At 38.4% G+C, this 26839-nt stretch overlaps 1 protein-coding gene across 1 annotated transcript in view; it reads left to right on the top strand.

Moving 5' to 3' along the window:
* The window catches only part of LRP1B (LDL receptor related protein 1B), a 1021752-nt gene that overhangs the window by 909957 nt on the left and 84956 nt on the right, over nucleotides 1-26839 (top strand). The window contains exons 76-79 of the mRNA XM_034786032.1: nucleotides 4844-4963; nucleotides 7410-7651; nucleotides 21795-22018; nucleotides 22337-22443. Coding sequence (XP_034641923.1) covers nucleotides 4844-4963; nucleotides 7410-7651; nucleotides 21795-22018; nucleotides 22337-22443 — 693 coding nt within the window. The remainder of the gene's footprint in view (nucleotides 1-4843; nucleotides 4964-7409; nucleotides 7652-21794; nucleotides 22019-22336; nucleotides 22444-26839) is intronic.

Genomic DNA, 26839 nt, shown 5'->3' with positions numbered 1-26839 from the left:
TGTATTTCATCAGGGCCTTGTGACTTAAAGACATGACACTTGTTTAATTTTTAAATTGTTCTCTCCCTATTTTAGCCTCAGATCCTGCCTCGTTTTCACGGGTGTTAACTATATTAGATGTCTGATCGCTACTAGCCTTTTTGGTGAAAACTGATCATGGCCACCGTGACACCAAAAAGTTGTTGTCAGACAGAATAGGGTCTAAGGCTGTAGCATCTGTGTTTTCAATGAGCACTAAGGTTACATAACCATCAAGAAGATCACTCTGCGAAGTGAGCCCTCCAATGGGAAATTTCTGCAATGCCAAAGCCAAATTTGACTTCTGCATAATCCATCTGTACTGGGAGCTCAACAAGTAGCTATGAAATCTATTACGAAGGCATGCTGGTGTTAGATCAGCATAAGAGGAGGCCTCAGCATCACAAAGATTTATTCCATTTTAACATGCCAGAACAGGGATGACCCTTAATGCCTATGAACCTGCTACCTTCTTTCTTGATTAGTGTGGACAACACCTGTCACTCAGGCCCATCACCTGGGCATCCTCTTTGACTCAGGCTCCTTTCTAGGTTCTCACATACAGGCTATAGCTATATATTGTGTTAGGTTTTTTTGCATAACATCTCTAAGATATGCCCTTTCCTATCTATAGACACAGAACTGTACCTCTCATCCAAGTTATCAACATCTCATGTCTCGATTACCATAACATCATTCTCTCTGGCTTTAACAAATGCAAGCTTACTTCACCCATATCCATTCAGAGTGCTGCTGCAAGGGTCATTTTCCTATTGCATCACTTTGACCATATCACCCCTCTTTTTATATCACTCCACTGGCTCCCTCTTCTCTTGTATCAAACAAGAGTTGCTTATCTTCACTTTCAAGACCCTTCACAGTCAGTCTGCATTCTATCTATCATCTCTCATTTGCTGTTGAGCTACTAGTGCTCACTTCTGATCAGCTGATGATGTTGGTCTCCATGGCCCCCTTGTTAAATTTAAAAAAAAAAACACCTTTGTGTTTTATCCCATGCTCCCTCTCATGTTTGGGAGGCACTCCTCATAAATGTCCACAAAGCCACCTCATTATCCACATGCAAATCCTTCCTCAAAACTTTCCTTTGCCATGATGCTTATTAAAAATGTGACCATGTTTAGGCTGCCTACTGCCTATCATGCTGACCAATACTGTCTCATTGTTTACTTGTACTCCCCCATCTATTTATATCCATGAGTCATCTCTTGTCTTATACTTAGACTGTAAGATACTCTAGGGTAGGGACTGTCTTGTTGTTCTGTGTTTCTACTGCACCTATCACAATGAGGTCTTAGTCAGAACTAGGGCTCTTAGGCACTATGGTAATAAAAATAATAAATAATAGTAATAATGATATAATCACGGTGGGGGGTCCTCTTCAGCATTATCTCCTCTCTTCAAGTGGGTCATCAATTCCAGGATCCCATTGTAACCATGCCTTAATGTGTCACAACTGAGGAAGCCAAATTCAGGATGAACTGCTGAAAAGTAGGGCAAACCCAACCCAAAACTGGTGGTTATTCTTTTGTAAGATATACCAAAACAGCCACAAAAGTAAACTCCTGTTTCACCACACTGGCTAGCAAAAAAACATAAAGGCAGTTTCCTCAGGCATTCCAGGTCTTATATCACCACCAAAAACATTGGGTTCAGAGATGAGTGAATCTTTACAACCAGTTTCATCAAATAATAGGTTCTTCTGATCCCAAAGGACCAGCCACACACCCAGGTCAATATATAACTTTGATCTTACCCAAAAATCACACTGATGCCAATCCTTTAGTATCTAAAATCTAAAGGTTTATTTATAAAAAGAAAGAAAGAAAAATGTGAGAATTAAAGGAATCAATTACAGTAATGTCAAAATTCTTGGTTCAGGCTTGTAGCAGTGATGGAATAAACTGCTGGCTTAAGTCAAATCTCTGGAGTACATCCACAGCTTGGATGGGTCTTTTGGTCCTTTGATCAGAGCTTCGGTTTGTAGCAAAGTTCCTCCATAGGTAAGAAACAGGAATAAAGACAAAATGGAGGTGTTTCCAGGGCCTTTTATAGCTTTTCCAATGTGGAGGGCACCCCATTGTTCTTACTGTGGAAAATTACAGCAACAAGATGGAGTTTGCAGTCACATGGGCAAGTCACATGTTCATGCCCATTTTCCCTCAGTCATTGCAGGAAGCCATTACCTACACTCCGGACAGCACATTTACATGACCATCCACTCAGTGTAGATGGGCGTCTCCCATGGTCCATTGTCAATCAAGTGTTTCTTGATGAGCACTTAATTTGAACAGTTCCTCCAAGATGTGCTGGCGAGCTACCTTGTGGGTGTTACCCCAGGAGCAAACATTTGAAATCCAAATATAGAGCCAATACTTACAACTTAAAATACAAAAATGATACATGCATACAGATAGCATAATCATTACCAGCAAATCATAACTTGTTCATAGACACTTCACTCGACAACCTTTGTACAATATTTGCTGCAAATATATAACAGTGGTTGCAACAATGATCTGTATGGTCATATTTTAATCAGATAATGTCACACCCATCCACAACTAAGGGCTTATTAGGTACTGGAAGATAAGATCCAGAATTTTCTAACCCATGCCGCTCAGGGCTCATTGGTTATTTCAGTGAATGACAGGAAGAATTGGTCCAAATTAGGTCATACTTTCTCATTGGAAAGGATGCCAAAAATATTTGACGCCTTGGGACCACAAGAGGGCATTTGTGTGGCTCCAACAGGCATTACTTTCCAAAAAGTCCATGAAACACGGCGGTACAAGCAGATACTGTCTATATTGAGGCAGCTCTCTAAGAATTACATGTATTATGGTAAATAACCATTTGTCTGGGCATTTAAAACCAATGAAGGCATCTAAATTTTCTTTATCAATTCACTTAGTGAGCTAATGCCTCTATATAGAGAAAGTTCATCAGGGTACAAGACTAATGCCAACACATGCAACAAATACCCCCAGAAACTGACCTGATGAGTCATCAGAATTCATACTCCTATTACAAACTTTAATCCTTTTCCCATCAGACACACTAGTGCAAGAAAACACAGATTTATACATGTGAGTTTATACATGCCTTGATGACAGAAATGTAATATAAGCTTACTCTGCTTTAGTTTTTCTTCATCTTTCATTATTTGTTTAGAGGTAATACCTTTCTTGGGATTAACTAGGGGGAAAAAAACGTTGTACAGACAAGTCATTCAGGCATAAAAATCCCTTTCCTCTCATCTCAAAATTCCTTAATTCTAGACCACTCTTAACTAAGCAGTCAATTGTCCCATCCACTTCCAAGAACAGGAATTGAGGAATGCAGAAAAGGTGAAGTTGATTCTCCCCTTCTTCCCACCTCTTCATTAACTCACTCTTCCCAGTCAATTCTGTTCTATTTGTTAAGTTCATCAGTAGATGTCGCATACAACCAGTTTGGTTTTTGTTTGTTTATTTGTTTTTATTTTATCTGTCAGGCTTCTACCAGACTAATATTGCCACTATTATTTCTTAGGTTGTTCAAAATGAAAGATCATTGACATGTGGAAACTTCATCCATCCCGACTAAATTAGCTTTGAAAAAAGGAGCATTTTCTCAAAGAGATGCATAGAGAAATTAGTTGCATGCTTGTAATTAGCTTACAGTTCAATACAATTTAATTTGTGTGTATGGTCCTTTATATATGTCAAAAACACTTTACAGAAATAGTACATTAATAATCGTACAGAAATAATGTTGAGATTTCCAGAAAAATGGGGGAGCAGAAAAAATGTTAATGGAGTGAACGAGTTGAGATAAATGTGACTTTTCACAAGAATGAGGACCTCAGTCATAGCTACGGGCTAAGCGAATCAAGATAAGAAGATGGGCAAGAGATAGAGGGATTTAGATGTGTGTATAATTTGCCCGAAGATATTGTCCAAGATTAAAGCAAGCAATGAAATGTCAGAGGACCAAAGTCAGAACTTTAAATGATTTCATAATGGAAGATGTAAACACATGATTTTAAGCTTCCAACAGGAATTTCAATAGATCCATTAAAGGAGTGGAATTCAAACGACTAGATGAAGGTACTGGTGACAACAAATTGTTTTGTGAGAAGCTGAAGAAAAATAGCAATCTATAACCTTGAAAGCTGTACTGAGATCAAATAGAATAAGGGAGAGGAGTTATTAAATACCTTGAGAACGGTGCTCTCTGCAATGTAAAGGGTGTCCAGCTAGTTTGAGAGCAGTCAAGATTGTTGTGCTGGAAGTATTACTCAGAAAAGTGAGAGAAGATCCACTTTCTCCATATCCTTTTTCAGGAGCATATTGTGAACTGCGGTAAATTGGTGAGCAGTTACTTGCACAAGTATTTTGATTTACTTCAGTGGGACTACTCACAAATGTGAGTAAGAGTTTTGCAATCTAACCCAATCTTAAGGAAAGGGAAATAGGTAAATAGGAAACTGTGAAGTGTAGGTTTTCTATGAGATGGTGATAATGACAGTTTTGAGCATGCCATACAGAGATCCCTTGGAGATGTTGATAATACTCAGACTTTTTAGTCTTCAGAATTGATTACAAGTGTTTATTAATGATAATGGAGTGAAATTAGAGACAAGAGTAGGAAGGTAGGAGACAAAATAAGACTGGAGGAGAATCTGGTGAAGAAGTGTTTTGTTCACAGTTGGAATGAAGGAATAAAGTGCTTGGAAGTTTGTGTTCAGATGAATCCTAGAACAGTGGACTGATAAATTTAATCCAAGTATGTATTATCTTATGATGAGTGTTTTCCCCCCTAGATATCAATGAATGCATGGTATTTGGCACCTGTTCACATCAATGTACTAATATTAAAGGATCATACAAATGTATATGTGAGAGAAATTATAAGGAAAAGAATAACAGCTGTATAGCAAAAGGTAAGGCTACAAAAATTATACCTAATTAATAATATTTAGTTAATTATTTACATAGTTATTTACATATTTAATGGATACTACTGTATTTTGACTTTATAATTCATGTTAAGAAAAATGAGTAGAATATTTCAAACAATGTACATTTACTTCTGATCATCAAGAAAGCAGTCTTTCCAAGCATACATAAGCAAACTATCCCTTTGCCTGCATGTGTTTTACATTTCTACCAACTACAATTTCTCCTGCTTAAATATGTCTTCCAACAAGGATAAGACACATAATATTCGTATTAAAACACAAATGACTGAAAAGTCAGTTAAAGATGTTATTAAATAATGTAGGTGTTGTGTTGAAGTTTGAGAGGCCTGAGAGCAGAATCAGATTTTTTTCATGGACATATTTTCTAATGTTTGGAGCAAATGACTGGGTATTTGGCGGCTTTCCCACTGGTTTGCTGAGCAATCTTGGACAAATCACCTAGGGCCCCATTACCAAAGGTATTTAGGCACCTAACTCACATAGGCGCTTTTGAAAATCCCACTAGGCACCCATCAGCATCTTTATGTTCTTTTTGAAATCTGACCTTAATCTCTGTGCCTCAGTATGCCAAACTGGAAGTGGGACAATAATATTTACCTGCTGTAGCATAATGCTTTGAAGTAATATATAAATGCAAAGTGAATACATTTGCATATATTATTATTGTTGCTGGCAAAATGCTAGTGGATAATGGACTGTGTTAAGGAATGAGTGTTGTATGCTCCTCCACATTATACAACATATAGGGGACCAATTTTCATTGACTTAAAAGGAAAACAAGCAGTAATCCACTGCTTGAGTGAAATAATTTATATTTCTATTCTCTATTGAAATGTCATTTTTCAATTGTTGGATATATGAAAGTATGTCCACTGTGGAAGCAGACACCACAGTACTTCCATAGTAGTTCCTAACAATCATAGAGTGGAGGTGAGGTTATAGTGTATTGTGGGTGGCAACTGTCAACACCATATGAACACTGAATGCCCCATTTTTCCTAACGGTGACCTTTCACAGAAGGATGACTCTCTTGAGTCAATATTAATTTGCTCTGCACATCATAAGAACTCTATCAGGGTTCATAATCTGCATTTGCGATTGAGGAACCAATAAGATCAAGATAAAGGACCTTGAGCACACCCTGCTGCTACCGATGGGTAGCTACTTGTAATCAAGGGTGACATAGAAGAATTTAACATTAGGCTTATAATTTAATAAATACCTTTACCTCTTGATCCTTAGTCTTTCATACAAGTTTTTGGTCATACTCATTACCCTGCCTGTCTATGCATCATTCTGGCAAATGGCACAGAATAGTGTGGTATAACTGCATGGCCACTTTTTCTGTTACTATTTCCTGTGAAATAGCTCCCATTATGACATTTTTTAGCAATAGTGGGGGAGCAAATGTCCTTGAATATCTTATATCCATAAAAAGCAACAGAGGGTCCTGTGGCACCTTTGAGACTAACAGAAGTACTGGGAGCATAAGCTTTCGTGGGTAAGAACCTCACTTCTTCAGATGCAAGACCTCTGTTGCCACAGGTGCCACAGGACCCTCTGTTGCTTTTTACAGATTCAGACTAACACGGCTACCCCTCTGATACTTATATCCATAAGGCATGAAATCTTGGATGGTAGTTACTGTAAGTCATTTATTGTGGACAAATATGATCTAAATTTTAAAATAAAGCAAAGACCATTAGTGTGCTCTTTATATATCCAATAATTATATATATTTTTTCTCAAACTTCATTTATAGATTTCAGAGAATACTATTATATAGATAATATTAATGGTACCCAGGCATTTCAGATAGGTAATAACTGGGGTATCTCAGAGACCACTATGATTAAATGCTGAATTTAATGGTGAACATGGTTCATGACACCACTCTGTTTGTGTTCCTGTTGAAGTCAGTTTCAAAACTCTGTTAACTTCAATGGAAACAGGATCATTGCCCTTTCTTAATTTCTAGAGCAAGTTCAAGTAATACATATGAAATCTTGGCATGTAAAAATTGCCTTTAATGTATGTATGTTTATTTAACATTTTTGTAAAGTACATAATTAATATGAAAATGGGATATATGTAGTAGTGAGTACAATTTGCACAATCTCCCCTACCATTCATATGTTGCTTGTGTTTTTAATCAATAAACTCCTTGAGGCAAGGACTGTGTATGGGCATCATCTAGCAAACTGCAGGCACTACCAGAGTATTACTACTTCTAATAGTGTGATAGTGTTTATAAGGGTGGGCAAATGCAAACCAAGTTCCCTTATTAACATTAAGAAATTATACCAAATAAACCTAAAAAAAATCGATAGAAATGAAAAATATTGATTTTTACTAGGTGTTAGTTGAAATTCACTTTATTTTTGTATTTCATTATAATAATCCCCAGGCTCTGAAGATCAAGTTCTCTACATTGCTAATGACACTGATATCCTGGGTTTTATATATCCATTCAACTACAGTGATGTTCATCAACAAATTTCACATGTTGAACATAATTCAAGGATAACTGGGATGGATGTATATTATCAAGGTGATATGATTATTTGGAGTACTCAGTTTAATCCAGGAGGTATTTTCTACAAAAAGCTCCATGGCAGAGAAAGAAGACAAAGTAATAGTGGTTTGATCGTAAGTAAACCAACCTCAAAATTACTTATTTCTCCTTTTCAATGATATATATCCATTTTGTCTAGGTTGGAGAAAATATTAAGTTTATACAGATGCATATGCTATATGAAATAACAAGTTTTACTTGATCAGGACTTTATTCAAATTACATGTGCTTCAAAATAAATAACTAGTACCTTCCTTACTTATAAACTCTATGGGACAGTAATATTCTGGAGAGGGCTTTGAAGGGTTTTCTGGCTATAATTCTGCCATGAAAATGAAGGTTGTTATGCTTTACTTGCCTGTGATTGAGATCGCCCCCTCTCTGGGTACCACTTAGACAGATGATTTACCTTGTAGATGATAAAAGTACTTGTAGAGCAAAATTCAAGTAAAGTGCATTTAATATTAGTTTGCTCCTTTAATTATAGTTATGAAACTTAATTTCATTTAAACAGGAAAACAAACAAATGGCTTCTCTTTTCCTATATACCTTGTCTCTGCAAACACATATATTCCCTGGTACAAGTTTATTACAGGCTAATGGAGATAATTTTTGTTAAACTATTGGCAGCACATCACTGATACAGGAAGTCTGAGATCTGATGTGGATGTAACTTAATATGTGTGTGTGTGAGAGAGAGAAAGCTTTCAGTGGAAGGAAATAAGGAGACCTTGACATAATAAGAATTATTGAAAAAATATAAAATGACAAAAAATGGAGTAAGGCTATAAATTGGTATACTTCCAAAAATTCTGAAGGAATTTAAGAGTTGCTAACAATAATAAGCAACCTCTCATTAAAATCAGTTACTATACCTGAGAACATGTACCCACAGTAAGCCAGATCTCCAGCTGCTGTCAATCACCGTAGCTCAACCTTTAATAAAGACCTAAGGGGCAATCCAGGAACACTGACTGAAACAATAGTTAAAAATGAGGGAGAAACCACCACTGCTTTGTGAAGTAAAACTGTAGAACACTAATCTCTTAGAATTCTTTGATCATGTAAACAAAGTTATAGATAAAGGAGAACCAGGTGACATAATTTATTTAGACTTTCAAAAAGCCTTTGACAAAGCCCCACACAACAGGTTATTAAGGAAACTAAGTAATATGAGAGGTAAAGTTCTGTCATGGATTATAAACTGGCTAAGAGACAGAAAATAAACAGTCTGTTGACTAAATGGTCAATTTCCTTGTGCATCTTTAAGTAGCTCACCATTTAAACTTGCTAATAGGACCTTGTGGAGTTGATAAAGGATTTTACTATCACCTCTTTTAGAGCCACTCCAGATTCTTTGATCTATGTATTTCCTCTTGTCTCTTCTCAGGCTGTTTTTCACTGCTTTGTCCTTTTTTAACACAGATCTTTTTTTACTGGGTCTTTTTCTGGAGGTATTTTTGAGTAGCTAATATTTGCTTTGGTTTGTTTCCTTCTTTCACACGGTTCCATATATCCTCAGTTATCCAGAATTTAGGTTTGCTTATTTGGAAACCAATTACAGTTGTTTCGGCATCTATGATACTGTCATGGAAATAGGATATGTCAATGTTATCTTGTAGCATCTGAAAACTGTTGTTCAGTTTAGTTTGAAATTGCTGCTGTAATGTCTTGTCTATTCGCCATTGGCTGTCAAATTTCTTGGTGGTTTTAGGGGTTTTGTTTTTGTTAAGTTTGATCTTCAATCTTGCCACACACAAATGTGGTACTTCTGATGTCAGCTTCCACTTATGCTATGACATTGTGGAGAGTTGATCTAAATTTCCTTCAGTACATATATGGTCACTCTGGTTCCTGATAATCCCTCTAGGAAATTCCACATTACCATTTGGATTTTTTTGTGGGGGAATAATTTTCCACCAATTACAAGCCCCAAGACCAGCACAGTTCTAGCAGTCTTTAACTGCTCTGATTTTGGGAACCAGGGCTGTGCTTACTCATTACTTTTCCCTTTTGTTGTCATAGAGTTTAAGGCCAGAAGTGTCCACCAGATCATCTAGTTTGAAATGCTATATATCACAGGCCAATAGCACAATTCAGCCTCCCCCACACTAACCCAATAACCAGAATTAAACCAGAGTATTACCGTCCCCAGGAAACTGAACTATTCTGTGCACAGGCAGAGAACAGGAGGGAACGAGGTATTATCCCCAACCTTGGCATTGAAGTCCCCCCCTTACTAAGCAGATGTAATGCTTGGGAATATTGTCAGTCAGAGGTTGTAGACAATAGAAAAACTGATCTTTGATCTCATTATTGTCTCTGTCATTTTCATGTATGGTATTTGAAACCTATCTTGGAGCAATTGTCTGTTAATTAACTTCTAGTGTATAAACTGTTTTTCTATTTGGAAGTCTTAATTAATGATACTTCCTCTGAGTGGTAATCGTTTTATTTCTCTGAATATATTCTGACCTTTTCACTTTTGAATCACTTTTTATCAGCTCCTGGCCATCGACATTCACTTAGTCCAAGGATTTCATGATTCTGTTCATTCAGTTCTTTCAGCATCTGCACCGTTTTTATTGTTTCAGCCATTGTTCTAATGTCCCATACATTCATAGTTTGTTTTCGCCATTAATAAAGAATTTCTCAGAGTCATGGCTTTCCCTCAAACCCATTGTTTCTGCTGAGACAGAACCCATTGCTTTGGCCTGTTGCTTGCCAGAATGGCTGCCTTGTTGCCTTTCTATAGCTTTGCTTTCCTGTGAGGATAGGTTGTTGGCTTTAACACTCAATCTCCAACCTGGAGGACCAGTGGAATACTTTTCCTGTTGTCCTGGACCTTTGATCTATCCAGCTAGGGTAACCTAACTAGGAGTTAAAATTCCCACTGGCATAGCTCTCGGGGTTAATGGAGCACACAAGCCTTTGCACCACATCAAGATGCAGGCAAGAAGGGAGGAATGGTTTGAAAAAGACAAATTTGATGCCACTCTTTAATGAAGAATAAGGGGACAATCAGTGCAATGGAAAGGCAACACATTTAAAATGGATAGCAACCAATTGTCTGATCTGGTATGATTGTTCCTATATCACAAGTATTAAGGACTCTGTTATATTGGAATCCTGTTGCAAGACTTAGTGGATCCTTCTTATAACTTCCCTTCTAAAAGGAAGGAAGGATACTATAACATCACCATGGGATATGATTTTCATGTATTTAAAAATGAAAAGAGAACATATTCAGTATTTCATATTTATTCCTTTCTTAATGTATATCATTATATTGCTAACTGACCTAAATGTCACTTCATCCACTTCCGCAGAAATGCTGAGTTTTTTTCTTAATGTATTTTCAAGTAGTTTTTACTGGAAAATCAAATGAATATTAATGGACATTTTATCAAAAAAAAAAAAAAAGCAGCTTGGATCTGCATTAAGGACATTATCACCACTTCCGCTAAGGGTAATAATGTGACCTTTGTGCCTGTGTTTATGTAAGTGTTTCAAAATTAGATAATTGATTACACATTCAATGTTTTTATTTTATTCTGTTAATTAGTATTAATTCCTGATACTTGTGTTCACATGATAGATATGGACTACCTGAACATGGACTCCATAGTACCATATTCTCCTCTAGACTATAAAATCTCTTCTAGCTGTAATTTCTCGCTTACCAATCAGCAGACTCCTCTAAGTATCCTTCATCCAATTTCATTTCCCTGGGAAATGAATGTTTTTCTCTTCTTACCTTCTGAGAGGGGGAGCCAAGTTGAGTTTATCTCGGCTGTGCGTGAGGATAGTGAAGTGAAGGAGAGGTGGACAGATCCAGGGAAGTTCCTCCACTGGCTTTCTAGAGGTCAGGGTCAAGTCACAATGGAAACTTGGAGGCTAAGCTCAATAGGTACGTTTCAGTGCAAAAGTGGCAGATATCTATGCCTAATTAATTCAGCTAAAAACAGCTCTTCAGTCTCTTAGAAAGGTTTTTATTTGGACAGTCTGGGGGAAGAAAAGGTGGGGAGTGGGATGGTTGGTGAAAACTGGTAGGGTAGGAGCTCCATTCTGTGCAGGTAAGGGGACACAAGAAGAACAGTACAGCAGGGCCACCCAGAGGATTCAGGAGGTCTGGGGTAAAACAGGGGAGCTGCGGCCAGGGCCGGCTTTAGGCACCACCGGGCCCGATTCGAAGGAGCTGCCGCCGAAGTTGCGCCGCTGTCTTCGGCGGCAGCTCAATCGCTGCTACGGAGGAAGGACCCTCCGCCAAAATGCCGCTGAAGACAGCGGCAACGATTGAGCTGCTGCCGCCAACAGTACTGGGACTTCAGCGGCAGCTCAATCGGCTGCCGGTACCTTCGGCGGCACTTCAGCAGAGGGACCTTCCTCCGCAGCAGCGATTGAGCTGCCACTGAAGACAGTGCGGGGACATTGCAGGGCCCTCTTAGGGGCGCAGGGCCCGATTCCAGCCCTGGCTGCAGTGCTTGTACTCACCCGGCGGCGGTCTGGGTCTTCAGCGACGGAGGGCCCTTCAGATGCTTTGCGTCTTCGGCAGCACTGAAGAACCCGCCGCCAAAGACCCGGAATGACTGAAGGGCCCTCTGCCGCCGAAGATCCGGACCGCCGCTGGGCCAGGGTTCGCGGGGCCCCTGCGCAGCCCTGCAGTACAGAAGATCTGGCCCACTGACCCAGCATCTCTTAGACTCAGGCTTCACTTCACTGTGGATCCATGAAGGTATGGGACATAACACCTGCCTCCTCTAGACCTCTTAAAACTCCACAAGGTGAAACTTACATAGTTTTCTGGACATTCTGTCCTCTTCCTTTGGCTACTCCGCTTGGGGAGATTATATATTCTTATAATTCCACATACTTTTGATTCATTGAAGAATACTTCTGTCTTTCAGCCAATCCAAAATTGTAAGCAATGATCCAAAATACTCTAGATTCACTCTCTGCTGATTCCATCTTATTCTCCCTATTCAGTCACATCCTTACTTTCCTTGGCATTCTATTACATTATCTGTATCTGTGCTTAAAGCTAAATAGACTCACCTCAACTTTGCTGATATTTTCTATTTGCTGCAGCATTTCTCTGATCCTTCCCTATATTTTCCTTATGTAGTATACTGGAAGCCACTAGTCAAGATGCATCTTCCCAAACTGCGCTCGTCATTCAAAGTTTTTTTTTTTTTTTTTTTTTCTTTTCAAATCAGTCAGTGAATTCCCAAAGAGACTGTAAGACCATAGGCATCTCTGATACACCTCTGTTATGTTTGTGAAGCACTCATCTCCCCCTGCTCTAACACATAATTGATCAGCGGGTTAATTAGTTTTCCAAGCAATCAATATTACTTTAATGCTGGTGCTTAAATTTGGTATTTGGAAATTTGGAAGTCTGACAGTTCCTTAATTGTAACTCAGGTTTTTGAAGTGATAAAATGCCAAAGGTTAAATCGTATCTTTTAGTCTAGATTGAGCAGTATCTTTCATCTGTAAATCAGGGCAGTAAACTTGAACAAGCCTCACCTGTGTTTGTAAGTAATTACATTAATACAAAAATCCCTCAGATGAAATTACACTGAGGGATTAGCTTTCAACAGATAGCTGCAGATTTCTATAAATCTATGAAACAAGTTAAAGTTTGATTCAAATGGATGCACTAAAAGAATTCAGAGTAGATATCAACTCTGACAGAAGCAAAAGATGCACGCATTTTGATCCTGTGAAAACTATATAATTAAGCTGATGATAAGTGATAAAGCTAGTAACTGACATCCTTTGAAACTGGATACATCAATTAATTGGGACAAGAGAGAGAGAGTTGTTGTGACTCAAATTCAGATACTGTTTTTGGTGAAAGAGCATAGAAAGAAAACTGGCAGTTAGAAGAATTGTAGTCTAACAAGAACAGAAATACAGTTTCTCTAAAGCTTTCTGTATATTAGCCTGTAATACAGAAGTGACTCGCCCTATACAAAGCAGTTGCTAGACTATTTTTCTAAATGTATCTTTGTAGAGTTAGAATATTACTTATGGGTTTATTATTTATGGAACATAAAATCATTTTTAATAATTCAGTAATTTTGCCTTTTACAAGCAAGATTGAATAAATTGTGAATGCTGTGTTAATGCATATTAAAAATCAATACTGTAGGCAAATTGCTATTTAACTAGCGTTGCAAATACTTAAGATATATTAAATGCAAAAGATGTAGTTTCACAAATTCATTTTCCAGCATTTTTTTTTTTTTGCCAATCTTTCCATTCAATCCACTGTTCCTTTTAAACAGTTACTCTTATTGTTTTTCCATAGTGTTAACTATGCAAACATTGACTGCTAAGGATAAACAATTCTTCTTAAAGTATTGTCTGCACAAATCCATACATAACTCCTCGCTTAACCTTGTAGTTATGTTCCTGAAAAATGCTACTTTAAACTAAATGATGTTAAGCGAATCCAATTTCCCCATAAGAATTAATGTAAATGGGGGGGTTAGGTTCCAAGGACATTTTTTTCACCAGACAAAAGACATTATATACATATACAGTATAAGTTTTAAATAATTTTAAACAAACTATTTAATCCTGTATTCACCAATGATGATTGTGAAGCAAGGTGACTGTAAATTAGCACCAGGCCCTTCTTCCTTGCTTATGGGCAAGTCAGTGTTGGAATCCCCAAAGGCTTCAGATCCAAAGGGCAGAAAGGGTCCAGTTGATCTAACTAGTGTCATCTGTCGCCCCTTTGGACCAAGTCAGTAGTCAGTATCATCTGATGGTTGCTTAATAGACGGTATTAAAGGAGCTGAAGGGTTGTTTGTTGCATGATAACTGAAGGCTCCAAAATTTCAGTATTATTCTTCCCTGATCTATATCTAATATGGCATTCTCTCAGTTTTGGGAATAAAATATTGCTCTATAATCAATAATCGTACTGTGATAGTTTCTAAACCCTATGTTGTTACTGTGAATTTTTGAAAATCTTCAGTACATAAGAACATACGAACAGCCATACTGTGTCAGACCAGTGATCCATCTTGCCCAGTACCCTGTCTTCTGACAGTAGCTAATGCTATCTTTCATGAACTTATCTAGTTCATTTTTGAACCCTGTTATAGGCTTGTCTTCACAACATCCTCTGGCAAAGAGTTCCACAGGTTGACAGTGCATTGTGTGAAGAAATACTTCCTTTTATTTGTTTTGAACCTGCTGCCCATTAATTTCATTTGGTGACCCCTAGTTCTTGTGTTATCGGAAGGAGTAAATAACACTTCCTTATTTACTTTCTCCACACCAGTCATGATTTTATAGATTTTTATCATATTTTCCATTAGTCATCTCGTTTCCAAGCTGAAAAGTCCCAGTCTTATTAATCTCTCCTCATGTGGAAGCTAATAATTTTTCTTGCCCTTTTCTGAAACTTTTCCAATTCCAATATGTTTATTTTTGAGATGGGGTGACCAGATATACATGCAATATTTAAGATGCGGGTGTACCATGGATTTATACAGAGACAATATGATAGTTTCTGTTTTATTATCTATCACTTTCCTAATGAGTCCAAATATTTTGTTAGCTTTTTTGACTGCCACTGCACATGGAGTAGATGTTTTCTTGAGTGCTAACCACTAATTTTGACCCCATCATTTTATATGTATAGTTGGGATTATGTTTTCCAATGTGCATTACTTTGCATTCATCAACACTGAATTTCATCTACCATTTTGTTTTGTGAGATCCCTTTGTAACTCTTCTCAGTCTGCTTTGGACTTAACTATCTTGAGTAGCTTTATATCATCTGTAAATTTTTCCACCTCACTGTTTACCCCTTTTTCCAGATCATTTATGAATATGTTGACCAGTACTGGTCCCAGTACAGACCCATGGGGGGCACCACTATTTACCTCTCTCCATTCTGAAAACTGACCATTGATTCCTACCCTTTGATTCCTATCTTTTAACTAGTTACTGATCCATGGGAGGACCTTCCCTCTTATCCCATGACAGCTTATTTTAAGAGCCTTTGGTGAGAGAATTTGTCAAAGGCTTTCTGAAAGTCCAAGTACACTATATCGACTGGATCATCCTGGTCCACATGCTTGTTAACCCCCTCAAAGAATTCTAGTCATTTGGTGAGACATGATTTCCCTTTAGAAAAAACATGTTGACTCTTCCCCAACAAATCGTGTTCATGTATGTATCTGACAAATCTGTTCTTTACTATAGTTTCAGCCAATTTGCCTGGTACTGAAATTAGGCTTACCAGCCTGTAATTGTCAGGATTGCCTCTGGAGGCTTTTTAAAAAATTGGCATCACATTAGCTATCCTCTAGTTATTTGGTCCAGAAACTGATTTAAATGATAAATTATATACCACAGTTAATAGTTTTGCAATTTCACATTTGAGTTCTTTCAGAACCCTTGGGTGAATAGTATCTGGTTCTGGTGACTTATTACAGTTTAATGTATCAATTTGTTCCAAATCTCCTCTGACACATGAATCTGGGACAGTTCCTCAGATTTGTTACCTAAAAAGAATGGCTCAGATTTGGGAATCCCCCTCACATCCTCAGCCGTGAAGACTGATACAAAGAATTCATTTAATTTCTCCTCAATGGCCATATCTTCCTTAAGTGATGCTTTAGCATCTCAATTGTCCAGTGGCCCTACTGGTTGTTTAGCAGGCTTCCTGTTTCTGATATACTTACATTTTTTGCTCATACTTTTTGAGTCTTTGGCTAACTGTTCTTCAAATTATTTTCTAGCTTTTCTACTTATATTTTTTACATTTCACTAGCCAGCATTTATTCTCCTTCTATTTTCCTCAATAGGATTTAACTTCCACTTTTTAAAGAATGCCTTTTTGCCTCTAACTGCTTCTTTTACTTCGTTGTTTAGCCATGGTGGTATTTTTTTGGTCCTCTTACTATGCTTTTTAATGTGGAGTATACATTTAAATTGAGCCTCTATTATGGTGTCTTTAAAAAGTTTCCATGCAGCTTGCAGGGATTTCACTTTGGGCACTGTACCTTTTAATTTCTGTTTAACTTCCTCATTTTTGTGTAGCTCCTCTTTCTGAAATTAAATACTACTGTAGTAGGCTGTTTTGGTGTTCCCCCATCCCCACAGGGATGTTTAATTTTATTATGTTATGGTCATATCAACTATCAAGTGGTTCAGCTGGATAGTTGAAATCCCCCATTATTTTTGAGTTTAATTTTATAGCCTCTCTAATCTCCCTGAGCATTTCACAGTCACTATAACCATCCTGGTCAGGTGGTTGGTAGTATATCCCTACTGCTATATTCTTATTATTCAAGCATGGAATTACTATCCATAGAGATTCATGGTAGTTTGGTTCATTTAAGATTTTTACTTCATTTGACTCTAGGCTTTCTTTCACATATAGTGCCACTCCCCACCCCAGTACATCCTATTATATCCTTCCAATATATTTTTTTTACCATGGTATTACTGTCCCATTGATTATCCTCATTCTACCAAGTTTCTGTGATCCCTGTTATATCAATATCCTCATTTAATATGAAATATTCTAGTTCACCCATCTTAGTATTTATATATCTAGCATTTTTATACAAGCACTTAAAAATTGTCACTTTTTAGCTGTTTAACATTATGTGATGTAATTGAATGGGACTCTTTTACATTTGGCTGTTTCTCATCATATCTTACCCGTTTTTATAACTTTCCATCCTTTTCTCCTTACTAGGATTTACAGAATCTCCATTAATAGATCATCCCCTAAGAGATGTCTCCTCCACACTTGTCGGCTTTCCTTCACCCCTTCATTTAAAAACTGCTCTACATTCTTTTTAATTTTATGTGCCAGCAATCCGATTCCATTTTGGTTTACGTGGAGCCCATCCTTCCTATATAGGCTCCCCATTTCCCTAAAGGTTCCCCAGTTCCTAATAAATCTAAACCCCTCCTCTCTACACCATTGTGTCATCCACGCATTGAGACTCTGTAGTTGTGCCTGTCTAACTGGCCCTGCACGTGGAACTTGAAGCATTTCAGAGAGTGCTACCATAGAGGTCCTAGACTTCAATCTCTTATCTAGCAGCCTAAATTTGGCCTCCAGGACTTCTCTCCTATCCTAAATGTACCACAATCACTGGCTCCTCCCTATCATTACATGTAAGTCTGTCTAGATGTCTCAAGAGATCCACAATCTTCACACGCAGCAGGAAAGTCACCAAGTGGTTCTCTCAATCATCACAAAACCCAGCTACCTGTTTCTAATGACCAAATCCCCCATTACTATTACCTCTCTCTTCCTAATAACTAGAGTTCCCTCCCTGAAGAGGTATCCTCAGTGCAAGAGATACCCTGGCATCATCTGGAAGGAGGGTTCCCACTATGAGATCATTTCCCTCTGCTCCAGTTTGATGTTTTCCTTCCCTGAGATGTTCAGCCTCCTCAGTAGTACAAAAGCTGTCAGACCAGGGATGGGACTGTTCTTCTGTGTAAAATTAGTCTCCACAGCATAAAGTTGTTGATCACAAGTCTAACCAACTGAATCACTCTGCATTGATAATAGAGATCCTAATTAGTTAGAAACAACACTATTACAGGATGAGAATTTGCTTGCAACCCCAAACTCTCAAATAAGTGAAAGTATATTTAGTTGCAGAGATTACTATATTAAATATTACTAAAATTGTGTATCCTTTATGTTCCTATTTATTTATTCTTATTCTGTCCTGTTAGAGGGCTGCCGTCAGCATTGTTACTGGAACCCCGTCATGCTCCCGACATATAATGGTTAATGGCAAAAGTAGGGGGATTGTCTGCTCACTCACCTGAAATTAGGAGCCCGAACCCCATTCTTTACCTTCTTTAGAAGATGTCTCCTCCTAATGCGATCCCAGTTTTTCAGGGTACCGGAGGCTGTACTGAACAAATAGCTGCTTGGCTACCTGCCAGTTTCAAACAAAATTAATTGTACAGCCTTACCTAACCACCAAGGCCCTGGGCTGCTAAGAAGAAAGTGGGGAAAAAATCCACACTGCTCAGGCCAGTCTTGTAGTAAGGGGAAAACTTCTTTCTCAAACTCCAAAAGGTAACTAGCATGAGGCCCCCAAGCCCAGTCCTACTCTAGTGAAAAGAAGGACGAGGACAGCTTTTCTTCTCAGCACAGAATGGCAGCCTGGATCAGGGCCGGCTCCAGCTTTTTTGCCGCCTCAAGCGGCGAAGAAAAACAAAATAAAAAACCCAATTGAGCTGCTGCCGAAGAAGAAGAAGGGGAGTGAAGGACCCGTCACCGAATTGCCGCTGAAGACCTGGACTTGCCGCCCCAATAACGGACGGAGGGCCGCCCCTTTCTATTGGCTGCCCCAGGCACCTGCTTCCTTCGCTGGTGCCTGGAGCCAGTCCTGGCCTGGATAGAGGGAAGGGGTTAAAGCCCTCAATGGTGGGTACACAGGAGCCATTAGGCTTATGCTTTATCCTGTCATTCAACCAATCAGCCCCCCTCCTCAAGCCCACAAGAATGCTGAGTGCTCGGAAGAAGGGAAGCAACCCACAGGTTGCCACGGGTTTTCTTTCCCCTGGGGTCTGAGGTATTATTCAAAATAATACTAGGCCCCAATACGCTGCATGCAAGCAGATCATTAAGTCTGTATGATGTCCAGTGAAGTCAGTGGAGCTCTGCCAGGGCAAAGGTGTTTCTCAGCGCAGATCAGATTATGGAGTATAAATTAGTATTAAAAGACATTGTGATTGCAAAATATAATTTAATTAAAAGTCTTGGCAAATATCCATATTTTATTTTTTGCTTGGAATGATTTGTCTCAAAGACTACTAGAATGAAGGCCTCAGTGCTACTGCTGGATAATTAATAATAATAATAGCAAAACACTAACAAGTAGAGCTAGCCTGCAAATGCTAAAAAAATTTAAATGAATTCATTTCTTTTCTGTATTTTTTTTTAAGTATATAAAGCCAGTAGCCCCCTTTTCTAATACAGGAGTGCCATATGATATATTTGTTTAGACTTTTCCAAACTTACTCTGACACTGTTTTCAAAGCATCACTGTTTAGTGTGTGCTGTGACTGAGTTTGCTTCTTTAATCTTCATTTAATTAGAAAGTTACAATCCTGTCAGTGGTTAGAACATAAAGGATCCCATGGCATTTTTTCAGGACTAAGGATTTACATACAAGGAACTATCTTGATTCCCCATGCAGTCCTTATTATATTGTCTAGAAATTGAACTGACCTTCATTTTATTTTTTAAAAAATCCTGTACATGTCTTTCTGCTATTATAGGACTCTGACACCTGAGGCAAAGAAGTTATTCTAAGATTTTCCTCCCCTTTGTAGTATTTAGTATATTGTCACCATGTTTGGAAAAATATAGACATTTCCTTCTAAAATAGTTTAATACTATTGTATACAAAAAGACAAACACAAATTTGAATATGTGCAAAGCCCTACATCTCAGATTATTTGCCTCTTTCTATTAGAGAAAACAATGATACATTCCTAGCTTGCAAAATGTACAACTTTCTATAGGAGTTCTGACAAATATGAGAATTAAATTTTTCATAACTGTATTTCCCAAACTTCATTTTATTTGTTCTTTAAGTTCTGATCCTGCAATCTGCTCCATCTGGGAGCACCTTATAGTGTCAGAGCCATAATTATGGCCATGAAATTGTAATAGATACATTACAACTCAGAGTTATAAAAATGTATTCAGTTATTTAAGATTCTTAATTATAACCCAATAGTTTTTAAACAATGCTGTTTTGAAACAATGCTGTTTATTTTTGTGTAACACTTAAAAGTGTGATTCAGTGGAGTTATATTTCATGACTTCCATGATGTCTGGGTCGTCCAATAGCCACAAAACTTGCTTTAGCCAAATCCTCTCATAAATATCATCTTGTATAATGTGTATAGATGTACAGATTCAATGGCTGATATCAGTAAGTGACTGGTCAATCAGCTAAAGAAGAGAAGCAGTGCTAAATAATATCCTTTCTGCTATATTCCAAGACTGTGCAGAACCAACCAGAATGAACAGAATTTATGCCATTCGTTGCATAATAAGATTTTACTTATCCTTGGCAGAGTCCTGGACAGCCATGTTTTAGGACTTCATTCAAGAATCTTTTTTTTTTTTTCAGCAGCAGCTCTCCCCTACAAGCTTTGCTTCGGACTCCAGGGCTATACTTCTGTGATGGATTTACTGCAGGCGTGCCCCCTTGTGGCTCAGTGTAGCATAACAAAACTCTCTTCTCTCTAGTACTCCTGCCAGTGGTTGCTCTGGCTCTCTTTCCATAATTCAGCTCTCTGACCAGGTCACAATTTAGACCTACCCTTTTCAGGGTAACAAAGTCCAACAAATAAAAGTTCAAAAAAGGTCTTTGGCCCTAACTCGGGGCTCTGTGTTCTTCATACCCTTCTCTCAGGGCTCTCCACTATCCTTGTTCCCTTCTTGGGCCTCACGCCACCTCATCGGTGGCTGGTAGGAGAACCACGCCTCCCACTCTATTTTTGGATTACAGCCCAGGGCCTTGTAGTAAGCAGGCAACGTTTGTCTATTCTGACCTGCCCCGGCTACCTCCCTGGGCTTCTTCCTGCCATAGCCTTCTACCAGGCCTTCTCCACACACACAACCTCTCCAGTTTCACCCTCCTCACTGAAGCAGGACCAACTAACCTAGACCGTCCCTGACAGATGTTCGTCCAACCTGTTCTTAAAAACTTGCAGAAACAGGGATTCCACAACCTATCTTGAAAGCCACATCCTAACTATCCTTATAGTTAGAAAGCTTTTCCTAATATCTAACCTAAATCTCCCTTGCTGCAGATTAAGTCCATTGCTTCTTGTCCTACCTTCAGTGGACATGGAGAACAATTAATCATATTTCCACTGTCTTCTTTATAACAGCCCTTAACATGCTTGAAGACTGCTATCAGGTCCCTCCCTGCCCCTTTTCTGGCAGGCCCAGTTTTTTTCCATAGCTCAGGTTTTCTAAATCCTTCTAAATCTTTGATCATTTTGTTGCTTTCCTCCTTTGTATTTGAAAGGTATTAATTTATTTGTATTTAAGTAATTAAACAAGTTTTATAATATTTCTGTTATAAAATAATGGATTTGTTAATGAACGGAAAAATATGTGACTATATGTCTACTGTAAAAGGTAAATTTCATAATTATGACTTTAAAATTTGCTCCTTCTAGTGTCCTGAATTCAAAAGACCCAGGGATATTGCTGTTGACTGGATTGCTGGAAATATTTACTGGACTGATCATTCTAGAATGCATTGGTTCAGTTATTATACAACTCACTGGACAAGTTTAAGATACTCCATCAATGTAGGACAGTTGAATGGACCAAACTGTACAAGGTTGCTTACAAATATGGCAGGAGAACCGTATGCAATTGCTGTAAATCCTAAAAAGGGGTATGTTGTTTCTGTGGCATTTTATCATGTTGTATTCTATTTTATAAATAACAAACATACATAGAAGTTTGAGCAAAGCAAACATGACTTACTGCATAATAATGTCTACAAATGTGTAAATTTGGTCAAGTTATTTAGCCTCTCTGCTTCAGTTTACCCATCTGCAAAATGAGGTTAACATCTCTTGGGTGTTTTGTGAGACTTACAATAATATAATGTCTGTTAAATATTTTGAAATCATTCGAAGAAAGGTGCTATGTAAGTTTAAGGTGTTAACTTATGCAAATTCATAGCAACAATTTTGTTTGATATTTTTAGGATGATGTATTGGACAGTCATTGGGGACCACTCTCACATAGAAGAAGCAGCTATGGATGGTACTCTAAGAAGGATATTGGTACAGAAGAATTTACAAAGACCTACAGGTACATGGAATTTCAAATTCCTTATTAAAAGGTAGCATTGTGTAGATTTCTTGGCTGAATTCCAATTTTGCAGTCCTAAAAAATTCTATAATTTTATATTCTAGTAATAAATATACAATTAAATATTAAATTCATAATATTTTAAATGATGTAACTGAATCTAAATAAGCTTAACACAGTAACTTTATAAGACAATACCAAATAACTATATAGATAGAGGGAATGAACAGAACAGAGCAATTTTGAGTCATCCATCCCGTCGTTCAATCCTAGCTTTTGCCATTTGGAGATTTAGGGACACCCGGAGGATAAGGTTTCATCCCTGACCATCTTGGCTAATAGCCATTGATGAACCCATCCGCATGAACTTATATAATTTTTTTCTACCCGGTTATACTTTTAGCCTTCACAACATTCCCTTTACTACACAACAAGTTGACTATGTATTGTGTGAAGACATTTTCCTTTTGTTTTAAACCTGCTGCCTATTAATTTCCTTGAGTGACCCCCTAGTTATTGCTTTATGTGAAGGGGTAATTAACTCTTCATATATTCACTTTCTCCATACCCTCAATGATTTTATAGACCTCTATCATATCCCCCTTTAGTCATCTTGTTTCCAAGCTGAACAGTGCTAGTATTTTGAATCTTTCCTCATATGGAAGCTGTTCCATACCCCTAATCATTTTTGTTGCCCTTAGCTGTACTTTTTACAAATCGAATGTACCTTTTTTTAGATGAAGCTACCAGAACTATACACAGTATTCAAGGTGTGGGTATACCATAGATTTATATAGTGCCATTATGATATTTTCTGTCTTATTATCTATCCATTTCCTAATAGTTCCTAACATTATGTTAGCTTTTTTGACTGCTGCTGCACATTAAACTGATGTTTTCAGAGAACTATCCACAATTACTGCAAGATTTCTTTCTTGAGTGGCAACAGCTAATTTAGACCCCATAATTTTGTTTGGATAGTTGGGATTATGTTTTCCAATGTGCATTCATAGAATCACAGACCTCAGGAGGTCATCTAGTCCACCCCCTGCTCAAAGCAGGACCAATCCCCAACTAAATCATCCCAGCCAGGGCTTCGTCAAGCCTGACCTTAAAAACCTCTAAGGAAGGATATTCTACCACCTCCCTAGGTAACCCATTCCAGTGCTTCACCACCCTCCTAGTGAAAAAGTTTTTCCTAATATCCAACCTAAACCTCCCCCACTGCAACTTGAGACCATTACTCCTTGTTCTGTCATCTGCTACCACTGAGAACAGTCTAAATCCATCCTCTTTGGAACCCCCTTTCGGGTAGTTGAAAGCATCAAATCCCCCCTCATTCTTCTCTTCTGCAGACTAAACAATCCCAGTTCCCTCAGCCTCTCCTCATAAGTCATATGCTCCAGCCCCCTAATCATTTATGTCGTCATCTGCTGTACTCTTTCCAATTTTTCCACATCCTTCTTGTAGTGTGGGGCCCAAAACTGACACAGTACTCCAGATGAGGGCTCACCAATGTAGAATAGAGGGGAATGATCACGTCCCTCGATCTGCTGGCAATGCCCCTAGTTATACAGCCCAAAATACCATTAACCTTCTTGGCAACAAGGGCACACTGTTGACTCATGTGCAGCTTCTCATCCACTGTAACCCCTAGGTCCTTTTCTGCAGAACTGCTGCCTAGCCATTCGGTCCCTAGTCTGTAGCAGTGCTTGGGGATTCTTCCGTCCTAAGTGCAGGACTCTGCACTTGTCCTTGTTGAACCTCATCAGATTTCTTTTGGTCCAATCCTCTAATTTGTGTAGGTCCCTCTCTATCCTATCCCTACCCTCCAGCGTATTTCCACTCCTCCCAGTTTAGTGTCATCTGCAAACTTGCTGAGGGTGAAGTTCATGCCATCCTCCAGATCATTAATGAAGATATTGAACAAAACCGACCTCAGGACCGTCCCTTGGGGCACTCCACTTGATATCAGCTGCCAACTAGACATGGAACCATTGATCACTACCTGTTGAGCCCAATGATCTAGCCAGCTTTCTCTCCACCTTATAGTCCATTCATCCAGCCCATACTTCTTTAACTTGCTGGCAAGAATACTATGGGAGACTATATAAAAAGCTTTGCTAAAATCAAGGAATAACACGTCCACTGCTTTCCCCTCTTCGACAGAGCCAGTTATCTCATCATAGAAGTCAATTACTTTGCCTTTATCAACACTGAATTTCATCTGCAGTTTTCTGAGATCCCTTTGTAACTCTTCCCAGTCACCTTTGGACTTAACTATTTTGAGTACTTGTATACTGCAAAATTGTCTGCAAATTTTGCCACCTCACTGTTCCCCCACTTTTGCAACCATTTATGAATATGTTGAACAGCACAGGTCCCAGTACAGATCCTGGGGGGATCCCACTATTTACCTCTCTCCATTGTAAAAACTGACCATTTATTCCTACAATTTCTTTCATATCCAGCTACTGATACATGAGAGGACCTTCCCTCATATCCTGTAGTCCAGTTTGGCCAATGTACATGGCAGAAGGGCATTGCTGGCACGTGACGGCATATATCACATTAGTAGATGTGCAGATGAATGAGCCCCTGATGGTGTGGCCGATGTTGTTGGGTCCTCTGATGGTGTCGCTAGAGTAGATACGGGGACAGACTAGGCAACAGGGTTTGGTTCCTGGGTTCATGTTTCTGTGATGTGGGGTGTGTAGTTGCTGGTGAGTATTTGCTTCAGGTTGGGGGGCTGTCTGTAAGTGAGGACTGGCCTGTGAGAGTGAGGGATCATTTTCCAGGGTAGATTGTAGATAATTGATGATATGCTGGAGAGGTTTTAGCTGAGGCCTGTACATGATGACCAGTGGTGTTCTGTTAATGTGATATATGCCATTATGTGCCAGCAATGCCCCTCTGCCATGTTCATTGGCCAAACCAGACAGTCTCTACGTAAAAGAATAAATGGACACAAATCAGACCTCAGGAATGGTAACATACAAAAGCCAGTAGGAGAACACTTCAATCTCCCTGGACATTCAATAACAGATTTAAAAGTAGCCATCCTTCAACAAAAAAACTTCACTCTGAGACTTCAAAGAGAAACTGCAGAGCTACAATTCATTTGCAAACTTAACACCATTAATTTGGGCTTGAATAGGGACTGGGAGAGGTTGGCTCACTAAAAAAGCAATTTTCCTTCTCTTGGTATTGACACCTCTTCATCAATTATTGGGAGTGGACCACATCCACCCTGACTGAATTGGCCTTGTCAACACTGGTTCTGCACTTGTAAGGTAACTCCCTTCTCTTCATGTGTCACTATATCTATTCCTGTATCTGTAATTTTCACTCCATGCATCTGAAGTGGGTTTTTTTACCCACAGAAGTTTATGCCCAAATAAATCTGTTAGTCTTTAAGTTACCACCAGACTCCTCATTGTTTTAGCACCTTGATCGTCCAGTAGCCCAAATAACTGTTTAGCAGGCTTCTTATCTCTGATGTACTTAAAATAAAATTGCTGTTAGTTTTTGTGCTGTTAGCTAGTTGCTCTTCAAATTCTTTCTTGGCCTGCCTTCTTACACTTTTACACTTGACTTGCCAGAGTTTATGTTCTTTTCTATTTTCCTCACTAGGATTTGACTTCCGATTATTAAAGGACGTCTCTTTGCCTGTAACAGACTCTTTAACTCTGCTGTTTAGTCATGTTGGCATTTTTTTGGTTCTTTTACTGATTTTTTTTTTTAATTTGGGGTATTCATTTAGTTTGAACCTCTATTATTGTTTTTTTAAAAGGTCTCTATATAGTTTGCCGGTATTTTACTCTTGTGACTGTTCCTTTTAATTTTTGTTTAACTAGCTTCCTCATTTTTGAAGTTAAATGCTACGGCAGTGGGTTTTTTTGGCAATTTCCTCCCAGAAGGATGTTATATTTAATTACATTATTGTCACTATTACCAAGCAGATCAGTTATATTCACCTCTCGGACAAAACCCTGTGCTCCACTTAGGACTAAATCAAGACAAGCTACTCGAAGAAGCAGTCATTTATTGTGTCTAGAAATTTTGTGTCTGCATCCCTTTCTGAGATGACATATAACCGGTCAATATAAGGATCGTTGAAATCCCTCATAACTGTTGTGTTTACTGCCTTTGTAGCTTTTCTAATCTCCCTGAGCATTTCACAATCACCATCACCCTCCTGGTCAGGTGATCAGCAGTATATTAGTACTGCTATACTCTTTATTGTTCAAATATGGAATTTCTATCCATAGAGATTCTATAGTACAGTTTGATTCATTTAAGATTTTTACTTTATTTGACTCTATTTTCTTTCACATTTAGTGCCACTCCCCCATCAGCATGACCTAATGTCATTCCTATGTATTTAGTACCCTGG

Source organism: Trachemys scripta, chromosome 11 (assembly GCF_013100865.1).
Source record: "Trachemys scripta elegans isolate TJP31775 chromosome 11, CAS_Tse_1.0, whole genome shotgun sequence".
In the NCBI taxonomy this organism is placed as follows: Eukaryota; Metazoa; Chordata; order Testudines; family Emydidae; genus Trachemys; species Trachemys scripta.
This window is presented reverse-complemented; position numbering and strand designations above follow the sequence as displayed.